The following is a 12,540-nucleotide window of genomic DNA, read 5'->3' as shown; positions in this document are numbered from 1 at the left end:
GAGCCAGCCACTAGCCTGGTCTAGAAGTGGTCTGGTGAGAGCATTTTTCTGAACGGCGTCTTGGCTGCTCTCTGTTTATCCTGTAACCTCTGTCACACCGAGACTGGTAGCAAAACTACGTGAGCTGGTACAGTTAGCACCAAAAGCAGCCTTGAAGCAAACAGGGCTTAAAGACAGGCTCAATCTACTTCCTGTGAGCTGTGAGGTCTCAGTCTGGACCTCAGTTTCCAATCGGTGGAGTAGGGCAGGGATGCAGTTTTGAGAGCTGTCTGGAGGAATTACGTTTATAACATGCCAGTACAGTCAAATTTCCCCAACAAAACCCATACTTCTAGAAATAAACAGGATTTCTGCAATCATCTTTTAATGTTTGAGGCAGGGTCTCTTTGTGTAGTTCAGGCTGGCCTCAACCTCTCCATCCTCATGCCTAAACTTCTAGTGTACTGGGATTACAAGTGTGCACTATACATCCGACAGTGTGGGCTTGTCTTGGACCAGGGAGGCCTCAGGTGGTTGTAGTTAGGCCTTGATTTTGACAAGCAGGAGGTTCATTTCAGATCAGATATGTCACACTCAGGGATTAAGAGAAACTTCGTTTAGCATCTAAGGTGCTCAGGGTATGTGACCTCAGTCAGGCTCGTGACTTTGGGTAGGTCACTTCTACACATGAAGAGAGGGAAACAGAATTATTGAGAATATCAGAAGAAAATAACTTATAGAGCGCTCAGCAGCTCAATCAAATTTGCTTTTTAAAAAGCAACAATAAAAAACAGGGTAGGAATCAAATTTCTGTAGCTCACTGGTGCAGGCCAGTCTAGGCAGGGAGCTTAGGTCCAGCAGGAGAGGCTGCAGGGCTGCTGGCCTCCTTCCTGTCTGACCCTAGAAAGGGTATTTTGTCTTGGGGCGCTGAAGCAGACAGCTGGCTCTGTTTTATAATCAGAACAAGGAAAGCTTCCTGGGAACCCCCACCAAGAGGACATTAGCACCTCACATATCATCCCTGGAGTGGAGAATCAGGGCTGATGTCCACGTATAAACACTCTGAATCTCAGTGCCTGGCTCCCAGCATCGACACTCCCAGCCTGTTACCCTGCCATTCTTCCTGGGTTACTCAGCTGCCAATGGTGCCCTGGAATGGTAAGCTCTTCCAGGGAACTATTAAGTGTTCTGGGCCAAGCATCTGATAAGGCTGGGCTGTTTGCCTTGATGCCACCTGGAGAGCAGCCCTCCCCAGATTCTCAGGATTGATTTGTGTGCAAGCCTGTGGAGCAGAGAACACTCTTGAGTGTTGTTCCTCAGGTGCCATCCAGCTTGTTTTCTGGGACGGGATCTCTCACTGGCCTCAATCTTACCAAGTAAACTAGGCTGGCCAGGCAGTGAGCCTCAAGGATCTGCCTGTGCCATCCCCACAGTCTTGTCTTTGGCTCCTCACTGCTTATGCAGCCATCACTTTCCCAACTGAGTTATCTCACCAAGCCCTCCTCTGGGATTGAAAGGTCTGCCCCAAGGCAGACAGCTCCTCAAGCTAGCAGGAAGCTGGGGCAGGAGGAGAGGAAAGCAGAGAATGATCCCAACAGCACCAAGTTCAACTCTGCTGGTACCCCAACCATGACCGAGTGGTGCGGAGCCAGACTTGTACAGGACAAAAAAGGCCAGCCCACAGCAGGTATGACTGATGGTAAGACAACACACACCCATTCTCTGGGTTCTCCTCCTGCTTGAGCTGTCCCCCTGAGCACTGCCTAGAGAAACAGGTCCCTTCCAAGTCTCTTCCATTCTAAGGCAGGGCCATAGTGCAAATGGAAAAGAAACAACAATTTCAGCTAAAAGTTGAAAAGACTGAGGAGAAATGGTTTGGCAGTTCTTAAAACATTAAATGATCATTTGGCTACTGCAAGCTAGGTATATGCTTTGGAGCTAAAACCTACACATAAAGATTCCTAGTTACAATAACCAAAAGTCTATTTAGTGGGGAGAATGAATTAGCAAAATGTGGTATGTCCATGCAAGGAACATAATTCAGTCATAAGAAAGTTCTGCTGGGAAGAGCTTCTGCTCTAGGATCTTCACCTGGCATTTATGGAAACATCAGTCTAAGGGCATGCTGTGCATATCCTGCTGGCCATGGCAAATTCTGGAAGCAGCTACTGCCATCAGGGCTTGGAGCACTCCTCAAGCAGCTGCTGTCCCCATGCTGGCTACCACTGACATTCCCTTCCTGACCAGGTGACCCAAGCTCTGCTCCAAGAAGCTGACCACTGGTGGCAAGAGCCATCAATACAGAACAGATACATCAATACAGATACACAGGATTTGTAACTTCCTAGCCAAATGGATGGAGAAACACTTGAGAGTGGTTAGCTGATACCTCTGCAGCCCAGCTTATATTCCACCTTACAATTTTCCCCAAGGAAGTGTGAGAAATTCTTCCATCAAATACAATCAAGTTTAGAGTCTAAAGGAGAGTCACACTGGCCTGTGCACCACTTGGGACACAGACACAGATGTGTCCCAATCAAGTGAACCCTGAGAGTTGCCCATGCATAGGCTGGAGTTGGTTTCTATGCTTTGAATTGGTAAGAATCTCCATAGTCAACAGCCTGGGCTATCATTCCAGAAGGTGGCAAGGGTCACACATGGCATCCCAAGGCCCCAGAAGGTAGCTGTGAATGCTGCAGAGAGGAGGCCAATGGCTATCCCTCCACCTGGCTCTCTTTACTCTGGCTTCTGCAAAGCCCAGGAAGGCAGTTGGGGGAGGGGCATGTTCTGTAACAGGCAGCTACCCTAAACTATTGCCAAGGTACCCCTGCTTGGGAGACACATGTCAGTCTGGCAACAGAAGTTAGATGGTGGTGTTGCTGAAGATCTGGGTCCTGGTCCTCTTACGTTCCCTGAGCAGACTAAGCCCCTAGATGCCTGAGGTCCTAGAAGGGCCATCCTTGTCTTCTTGGTGTTCAGACAAAGAAGACAACTTGGGAGGGGACCTGCTCCAAGGCTGACAGGATCAAGTGCAGGCTTACATTTCACTTGACAAATAATTAACGAAGCCACCGCTGGGCACTGAAGTAGAGTGGTGAACAGAACAGTTCCACACAGTGACATTCTCCACGGGGGAAAAGAAACCACACCTAGGCACACAAATATGTCAGCCAGGTAAGGAACTGAATCCTACTGAGAAAATAAACCAGGGCAATGTGGCAGGGGGGGGGGAAGGGTGTGGCCTTGATCAGCAGAGAGATCATGAAAGGCCTTGGAGGAAGCAGCCCACACACTGACTTGGGCTATCACTGGGAGGCAGGCACCCAAGACCTAGATAAAGCAGCCAGTGTAAAGGCCATGAGACAGGGCAGGATTCCATGGCACAGCAGTGGTTCTCCAGGTGTGCTCTGGAGCGGGTGAACAGTAAGACACCCTTTCCTTTTGTATTCCAGAGGTCATGGGAAAGCTACTCCTTAAACAGACCAATGCAGAAGCACCCAGGCAGGTCTGACTGCTACTGTGCCAGGCATTAAGATCCCAAAAATGTAAAATGTGAACAGTTACCATTCACAGATAGTTATACTTTTGATGTTTTATATGTGATAGACTATCAAGTAATTAGAAAAAGCATTTTTTTAAAAAGTTTCCATTTCTCGTATTATGAACAGTGACAGCCATAATCCACAAGAACTCAAGCCCTCTGGACTCCTGGGACTTTCAAAGCACACGAAGGGGTCTCAAGCCCTAGCCGTGAGGAGTGCTGAAGGGAGGCAGAGGATTGATGAGAGGGTTGCTGCGCTGCTCCAGTGAGGAGAAGCTGGGGGAGGATGCATCCTAGTGACCGCTTGAGATGAGAGGGAGAGGTGGAGGCTTCTGGGAATATTCAGTTGATGGGAACTGGTCCCATGGAGGAAGTGGCTTCTGTTGTGATCTACTGCGAAGTCTGCAGGGGGCATCTTCTGGGGTAGAACAAGCACTGGGGTACTTGTAGAGGAAATTAAGCAGAGTTCTTGAATAGGTGCTGGTGTGCTAAGTGCTGGGAAGACTGTGGTGGGCTGCCATCCTTCCTCCTACATAACACTCACCCTTCTAACAGCTTGGGGCACAGGGTTTCTAAGTATCTTGTAAGTACTTTCTCTGGTATCAAGTTATGCAGTGGGGCTTGGAGGAAGGGGATGTCAGGTCATGGGGGACATAAATGACAATGTCTTTTCCCTGCCCAAGCTTCATGGCCAATTAAGGGTTGGATGGCCTCCTGCAGCAGTTCCCTGGGACATACTCTAGCCCTCACAGGTATGGCCTCATATCCTCTGCTCCTGGGACCAGCAGCAGGACACAGCAGTGTCCGTGTTGTGCCAATCAGCAAAGGCCGAGGCTCTACTCTGATGCTTGATGATCTCATAGCCTAGCCCTGGCAGCACTGGCAGGGTTGGAGAGACAAGGAAGAGGGCTGCTATCACCTGGCACTGTGCTAACAAAGAGATGGTGCGGTTCCTGAGGACGGGTATGCTCGGCCCTGGGCTGTCACATCCCACCTGGTTCTAAGGATTAGCTAGAAACAGGACTCAGGCTTTTCTCCAAGTTCTGGGATGGAAAGAAGTGTGATGCCCCAAAGAGGGAATTTCTTACCAGGCCAGGGTGTGTTAGTTGACCTGCACTCGGTCATGGTGGTTTGTATTGACTGAGCAACCACTGTTTCCAAGGAGGTAGACCAGAGGACTTTTAACAAGGAGACCCCAGATCTAGAAGGTAGAACCATTTCACACCTCCTAGCTGAAGATGAAGACAAGCTGCCAGGCATCTCAGTCTAAACCAGCCATTCAGAGAGAAAGCTGTCACAGGCAAAGGGCTGCATAGTGACTTTTTGTTTCTGCTGTTCACCTTAGGACTGCATATACCAGGATTTAAAACCTTTCCCTAGCAGGGGGTGGTGGAACGCCTATCAACATAAAATGGTTGGCATTGTTCTAGACATCCAGTAGAATACCAGGCAATAGTTACTGAATCAATTATTTGTGTTAACATATAGTGTTGACTTCAAATTAAGTACCAATAGTGGGGAATCACATGTAGAATCACATACATGGCATATAACTCTGCATGTGATACATGCAGAGACATACATATGACATGCAAACAAACTTTCCTGGAAGGACATGCAAGAAACTGTTCACATGCTACCTCTGAGTAAAAGGGACTTATATATATATATATATGTATATAAAATCCCCGCCCCCCAAGACAGGGTTTCTCTGTGTAATCCTGGCTGTCCTGGAACTCGCTCTGTAGTCCAGGTTGGCCTTGAATTCAGAGATCCTCCTGCCTCTGCCTCCCGAGTGCTGGGATTAAAAGCGTGCACCACCACCGCCCGGTTTGACTTGTTTGCATTTTATCAAATTTTGTTGGATTTAAAAAATTATGTAATTATGGTATGCATGAAATAAATAAATCAAATCATGAATGAAAGTAGACTAAATCACAGGTGGACAAGGTCTTGGATTTGAGCAGGCTGTCATTACTTTTTGTTGTTCCAACATCAACAATCACTTTTGAGACTATTTCAGAATACTTGCAATTCAAGTCTGAGCTCTGCACATGGAAGTGTTAAGAGTGGAGGAGAGCCTGGCCGGTTTTCTATGTTTTATAATCAAGAGAAGAGAGTCATTCATGCCCCAGCCCCACCCGTGGGATCTGCTGCATATGGATGTACTTAGGTCCAAGTGTCAGAGCAGGAAAGGAATGCTGCTCTTCTGAAGAAGCAGCTCTTTCCGCCCCTGAACTTTCTACTCAGGCTTCTCTTTTTGGGTGAGGGGAGGAGGGCTGGAGACAGCGCTGTTGGAAGTGGGAGGAGCTGCTCCCAGAAGGAAGAAGCAGAAGGCCTGTGGGCATTGGGACTTCCTCACATGTCCACCCCTGTCAGGGTACCAGGAACCACACACTATCCTAGTCATCTTACAAGAAGGAAGACATCTCTCCACAACCCTCATTACTAATCAGTCAAGTACTTCCAAGAAATTTTTAGTTTTGATTCTGAGAAGTTTCTTCACATACTTAACAAATCTCTGGAAAACCAAACCCAAGCGACGGAAGAAAGAAGGGAAAGCTAAGACCGCTTTTTGGGTGTGTGCCTCACTTGTGTTCTTCGAAGCTGGGACTTCCAGCAGCCTGCGTTCTGAGAGGAAGGCCTCCAGCAGGCCTAGCAGGAAAGCACCCTGAGCCCCTAGCAGGAGGGCAGGCTTACCTGGTACCTTGTCTACGGATGCAAAGACAGAGCGCTGCACTGTGGGGTCACTGCTGCCTCTGCGGCACTGGTCATAGAAACGGAAAGGCAGGTGCTGGGAGGAGGAGGAGCCGAGTCCAAATCCCAGGACTTCAGTGGTAGGCTGGATTGGGAGGTCCAGAAGGGCTATAATCAAACAGCACCATAGTTTGTTCTTAGCATGTGGAACAGGGGACAGGCAGTTTGATATGACTTGGGCATCAGGCTAGAGTGATACCAGCCTTGACACTGTGACACTTGGGGGAATCCAACATACAGTCGTGAGGTGAGAGACTGGCAGGATGCCAGGGATCCTAAGGAAGTCAAAACACAACTAGAAGTAGGGGTTCAGGCCAAGAAGGCAAGGGTTCCAGACCTGGCTGGATAAAACAAATGCTGGGCCAATTTGCACCTTGAAATCTGTATAAAAGATCCCAAAGGCTAGGCTTGCATGCACTTTCAGATCCCAGAGCAAGTGAGGCCAATTCTGCCCCAAAAGTTTGTGCACAGGCATACATGGATAGACAAGCAAGCTATATGAGTGATTCCTCAGCATCTGCAGGACTCCTTCCCAAAGATACCAAAACCTGTAGTTAGGTCCCTTATATAGAATAGAACTACACCTGTACATGACTTATATACATCTTGTCTACTGTCAATCATCTCTAGATGACTTACATTTAACACAATCCAAGTGCTATGGCAGGAGTTCTTGCCTATGTTGTTTAGGGAGTAATCACATGGAAAAAGTCTGCATATGCTCAATACAGATGCAGATTTTTTTTCAGTTTCTTTTTGTGTATCTACATATATGTGTGGGTGTACATGCATGTGCGTGCATGTGTATATGGAGTTCAGAGGTCAATGATGAGCATCTTCCTTGAATGCTATCCAACTTTAACATTTTTCCTACATTGATTTTGTGAGTGTTTGGCTGTGTGCATGTACGCGTGCACACAGGCACCTATGTGTGGCATGGCACATGTGTGGAGGCCAGAGGACAATTTGTAAGAGTCAGTTCTCTGTGTCTACCAAATAGGTTCTAGGGATTGAACTCAGGCCATTAGACTTGGTGGTAAGCACCTTTACTTCCCAAGTCACCTTGCAATCCCTTTGCCTTATTTTCTGACACGGGGTTTCTTCCCCGACCTCAAGCTCACTAGCTGGGACTATAGCTGCCTGTAACAGCCTGCTTTTACATGGATGCTGGGAGTCCAAACTCAAACCCTCACGGTTGTGTGGCAAGCACTTCACTGACTGAGCCACTGCCCCAGCCTATTTCAGATTATTCAATACCTGGGTGGTAGAATCTTAAATATAAATGCTCATGAGAATAGTGTACAAGAAAGCATATGTTTGTATTTATGAGTGTGTGTTTACATGTCATAGCTGTCGTCTTCCCTTAAACAACTCACAGGACATATTAGTTCAGACTGGCTTTTCAAAATAATTGAAGAAACATCCAAGGTGTTCATGCTAGCAGACACTTGACAGTATAATCCTCAATTTTCAAATGAAATATCTGGCCTTCATGCCAGCGGTGGTACATTACATGTACTTCACATTACAGGGGGAAAGTGTGGAAATAAATCTTGAAAGGAAGGGCTGAATGATTTAAGTCACTTTACACATTACCAAACACTCCTGTAATGATTCTGCAGACCAGGTTTCAGCTAACTGAGAACTAAGAAGGGGGAATGACTCAGGTGCATATCATGTTCAGAAACGAAGTGCACCCAGAGATTCTTCTTCGTTTGTTCCCTGAGAGAATGCTCCTCTCCACGTGGGCTGGACATCCTCTTGGAAGCCACAATAGAGAGATGTTTGGACCTGAACTGAAGGCACTCATTTTGTCTGTTTGTCTGTCTGTTTGTCTATGTATGCATCTGTTTGTCTACCTATCTTCTATCTATCTATCTATCTATCTATCTATCTATCTATCTATCTATCTATCTATCTATCTACCTACCTACCTACCTAGCTTGTGAGACAGGAGCTCATGTAGCCCAGGCTGGTACTGAACTCATTATATAGTGACAATGACCTTAAATTTGTATGCCTTCTGCCTCCACCTCCCAAGTGCTGGGATAATAGGCATGTGTCACTACAACTGGTTTGCTATGGTGTCAAGGATCAAACCTAGGGCTTTGTATATGCTAGGCAATCAAATCATTCTACCACCCGAGTTACAGCTCTAACCTGGGATTCCTGAAGGAGAGGTGAGGACTGCCCCATGCCACCCTGCCCCTGGACAGTATTTTGACTTCCACTTCAGGAGATGAAGAAACATTCTCATTTCAGGGTCTTTAACAAGACAGTGTGGACAATGCAAACCCCACCATCCCTATGAGGTGTGAAATGACCCCTGAATCTAGTGCTGGGTGCTGACTTCTCACCAAGAGATAGTAAAGGACAGGAGGGAAGGGTGAGGGAAATTCTGCTAGGCTAGGGCAGCTCAGAGGCAGCCCTTGTCTAGCCATGTGAGGCCATGGACTTCATCCCGAGAGCTGAAACAAAAAAGCCAAGTAGGAAGCTTTGCAAATTTGTTCTCTGTGTGACTAAAAAGTCACAGCCTTAGTTTCCTCTTGTACAATGGGCAGATAAGGCTTTACCAGTCTAAGAGCTGCTTGGATACCCAACATGGCAGAGGGCAGTCAAAGCACTCTGTGACTGTATACTTTGGTGTTTCAGCATGAAGAGTGAGGACAGCTGTCTCCTACCAACTGCCTGTTTCTAGCCTCTTGTCTGTTAGGGAGGGCCCCCTTCTCTTCCATGCAGCCCTGGAAATTTTCTCCATTCCAATCACCTGGGAAGCAGGGACATCGCATTCTTTGAAGCACAATGAATCCTGACTCTCTCATGTCCTTGTCTACAGGAACCCTGGGACTTTTCTAAGTCAATGTGAACAGCCCTGTGGTGGTAAGCCCCTGCTCCTGAGGTCACTTACCGGCTATCCTTTGCATCTTCATACGCCTGGCCTGGATGCGGCCCTTGGCCAGGCGCTGCTTGGCGATGATGCAGCGGATATGATCAGAGAACACGAAGGTGGCCTGCAGGATGGGGAAGGGCTTAGAGTGTGGGCTGGAGGCAGGCTTGTGGATGGTGATATTCAGGGCACGGCTGTCATCCTCCACTCCTGTCACCTGCATGTCCTGCATAGTGAGAAGGCAAAGGCAAAATATTTATCAGGCCCAGGGGCTGGCAGATTGGGGGGTGTCAGTGACTCATGTAGAAAGACACCAGCACTTTGAGTCTGCTTTTGTTCTGAAGGAGGCCAAGTCTCAAAGATTCAAAGGTGCAGACCAGTGCAGGCCTGACAAGGGAGAAGGGGGTCAATGCTGCCATGGCTGGTACTCCTTTCCATGAGGACTTGGATTAAATGATTAAAGAGGCACACCAGCCTCTTCAAGGGCCACCACTGTCACAACAGGAAAACTCCAATAATCTTTCCTGCTGGGAAACCACAGGCCACAACTCCAAATACTTGTCACTACCTGGTGTCCTGTTAGACACCATCTCCTTGTTTCTCTTAAAAATGGAGCACTGTTGGTGTTCTTTGGTACATCTTGGACGACACCAGGACCATTTAGCAGTGATTTCACGTGAAAGGGAGAAAAGACACTGACGAGCAGTGAGTGTCTAAGACTGGTTCCACATAAAGCCTCAGGATGGGTTCTGCGCCAAGTCTGCTGCCCACAAAGGCTAAAAGGCACATGAGATAAAAGCGTACCAGACAGAAGATGGACTAAAGGTCAGCCATGCTGGAGGAGGTGGGAACCACTGAAAGCGGTTCAGAAGGAAGGGGCTACTGCTCTTGGGCACTGCTCTTGGCTCCCTCTTTGGAAAGAAGGTCTGTATCAAAGGCTGACAGCAGATCAGATGACACTATTATGAATTCAAAGCAGGGAGCTAGGTGTACAGTAACAGCCTGACAAATAGTAGCTACTGGAAGAGAACCAAAAAAGGTGGTGCTGGTGGGGCTATGTGGCTTTCATTGTCTGACAGAGGACATACATTAATCCTTTGAGACAGAAAAAAACTACTTTCTTAATGTTAAGTTCTAAAGAAATTGGTCTAAGTCTTGATAATAAGATGCAGGGCCATCTACTGGGTGGTTGGTGTTTTACTCAGGAGTCCCTTTGCAGGAGGGTGGAAAGATCCTCCTACATCCTCACTGAAAGACAGGAGGGTCTGGAAAGAGAGGAGTGTGGGAAAACAAGGAGACAGAAGCAGCATCTTCACGCACAGGTGCATCCCATGAAGAGCAGGCAACAATTGGCTGGTCAATGCTGCAGTGAGCAGTCGAATCAGCCTGGGCAAGGTCCTTCTGGGAACCAGAACAGCACAGCAAGGAAATGGACTTCCTTAAAGTAGTTAATTAATTAGTTCCAGGCTGGGAATTTAGGGCTAGGGCACAGTAGAGATGAAGTGGAAGGCTGCTCTCTGTTCTGAGGGCTCTTTGTCTCATTCCCTCTACAGTATGACACTAGTCACCCACTGTAAACCATATAGCTCCACTAATATGTGGTGCTTTAAAGCCTGCTATATTCCTGAGAGCAAAGGAGGGAATTCTCAGGAACTCCTGTTGCAACAATGGTGCTAGAGGAAGTTGGCAGGAGCTACAAACGCTTGAAATAGCCACATTCCAAATTCTTGGTTATCTGCCTAGGGAAATCCTGCCCAGGGGCACGAGGAAGTAGAGCACTAGGTTTGCAGCAGTATGCTTGGAAAGTTGGGGATGGCCGAATATGCCTCTGGCCAAGCATGCCCTACTGTAGCCACACAGCAGGTAAAAGAATCCCAGCAGGTTTTTTTAAGTACGACCTAATGATTCTCTGTATTTCCTTGGAGTCTATTGTTATGGCCCCCTTTTTGTTTCTGATTTTATTGATTTGGATGTTCTCTCTCTGCCTTTTGGTTAGTTTAGATAAGGGTTTGTCTATCTTTTCTATTTTCTCAAAGGACCAACTCTTTGTTTCATTGATTCTTTGTTTTGTTCTCTTTGTTTTATTTTATTGATTTCAGCCCTCAGTTTCATTATTTCCTGCCATCTACTCCTCTTAGGCATGTCTGCTTCTTTTTGTTCTAGAGCTTTCCGGTGTGTTGTTAAGTCACTAGAATGAGATCTCTCTAATTTCTTCATGAAGGCACTTAGTGCTGTAAACTTTCCTCTTACTTTCCACTGCTTTCATTGTGTCCCATAAGTTTGGGTATATCGTGCATTCATTTTCATTGAATTCTAGGAAATCTTTAACTTCTTTCTTTTCTTTTTTTTTTGTTTTGTTTTTCAAGACAGGGTTTCTCTGTGTTGCTTTGCGCCTTTCCTGGAACTCACTCTGTAGCCCAGGCTGGTCTCGAACTCACAGAGATCCACCTGACTCTGCCTCCCGAGTGCTGGGATTAAAGGCGTGTGTCACCACTTCTTTATTTCTTCTTTGACCCAGTGGTAACTCAGTAGAGAGTTCAGTTTCCATGAGTTTGTAGGCTTTCTGTTGTTTATGTTGTTGTTGAAATCATCACAGCCACTTTGGAAGTTAGTGTGGCTTCAGTTTCTCAGAAAACTGGGAATCAATCTACAAGACCCAGCTATACTGCTCTTGGGCATATACCCAAAGGATGCACAAGGACACTTGTTCAACTATGTTCATAGCAGCTTTATCTGTAATAGCCAGAATCTGGAAACAACCTGGATGTTCCTCAACCAAGGAATGGATAAAGAAAATAAAGAGAATGTGGTACATTTACACATGGAGTATTACTCAGCTGTTAAAAACAAGGACACCAGGAAATTTGCAGGCAAATGGATGGAACTAGAAAAAAAAAATCATCCTGAGTGAGGTAACCCAGAACCAGAAAGACAAACATGGTATATACTCACTCATAAGTGGATATTAGATGTAAAATAAAGGATAACTGTGCTACAATCCACAGACCCAGAGAGACTAGGTAACAAAGAGGGTTCATGGGGGTGGGATGGGGCAGAGACACAGATCTCCCTGGGAAGGGGAAATAGAAGAGATTTTGAGTGGACTGAGGGCAGGTGGGGATGGAAACATTAGTGATCAGATTGGGGGGGCATGTGGCAGGGAGAGTATTGCTGGTGTGCATTTTGGGGTCGGGTGGAAGTCTGGCGCAGGGGAACCTCTACAGGGAGGACCCCAGCTTAGACTCCTAGCAATAGCAGATAAGTAGCCTGAACCAGCCCAATTGTCATCAGAGACGTGTCATCCAGCAACTGATGGAGAAAGGTGCAGAGACTCACAGCCAAACATTAGGCGGAGTTTGGGAATCCTGAGAAGGAG

General features: G+C 46.9%; 1 protein-coding gene across 3 annotated transcripts in view; it reads right to left on the bottom strand.

Moving 5' to 3' along the window:
• Clec16a (C-type lectin domain containing 16A) overlaps positions 1-12,540 on the bottom strand; it is a 219,967-nt gene that overhangs the window by 48,046 nt on the left and 159,381 nt on the right. For all 3 annotated transcript variants that reach the window (XM_052759465.1, XM_052759466.1, XM_052759467.1), the window contains exons 20-21: positions 9,186-9,390; positions 6,221-6,385 (exon numbers count right to left, since the gene is read on the bottom strand). In XM_052759465.1, the coding sequence (XP_052615425.1) occupies positions 6,221-6,385; positions 9,186-9,390 (370 nt within the window). The remainder of the gene's footprint in view (positions 1-6,220; positions 6,386-9,185; positions 9,391-12,540) is intronic.

This window comes from Peromyscus californicus, unplaced genomic scaffold (genome assembly GCF_007827085.1).
Source record: "Peromyscus californicus insignis strain IS unplaced genomic scaffold, ASM782708v3 Scaffold_3__1_contigs__length_106647218, whole genome shotgun sequence".
Lineage (NCBI taxonomy): Eukaryota > Metazoa > Chordata > Mammalia > Rodentia > Cricetidae > Peromyscus > Peromyscus californicus.
This window is presented reverse-complemented; position numbering and strand designations above follow the sequence as displayed.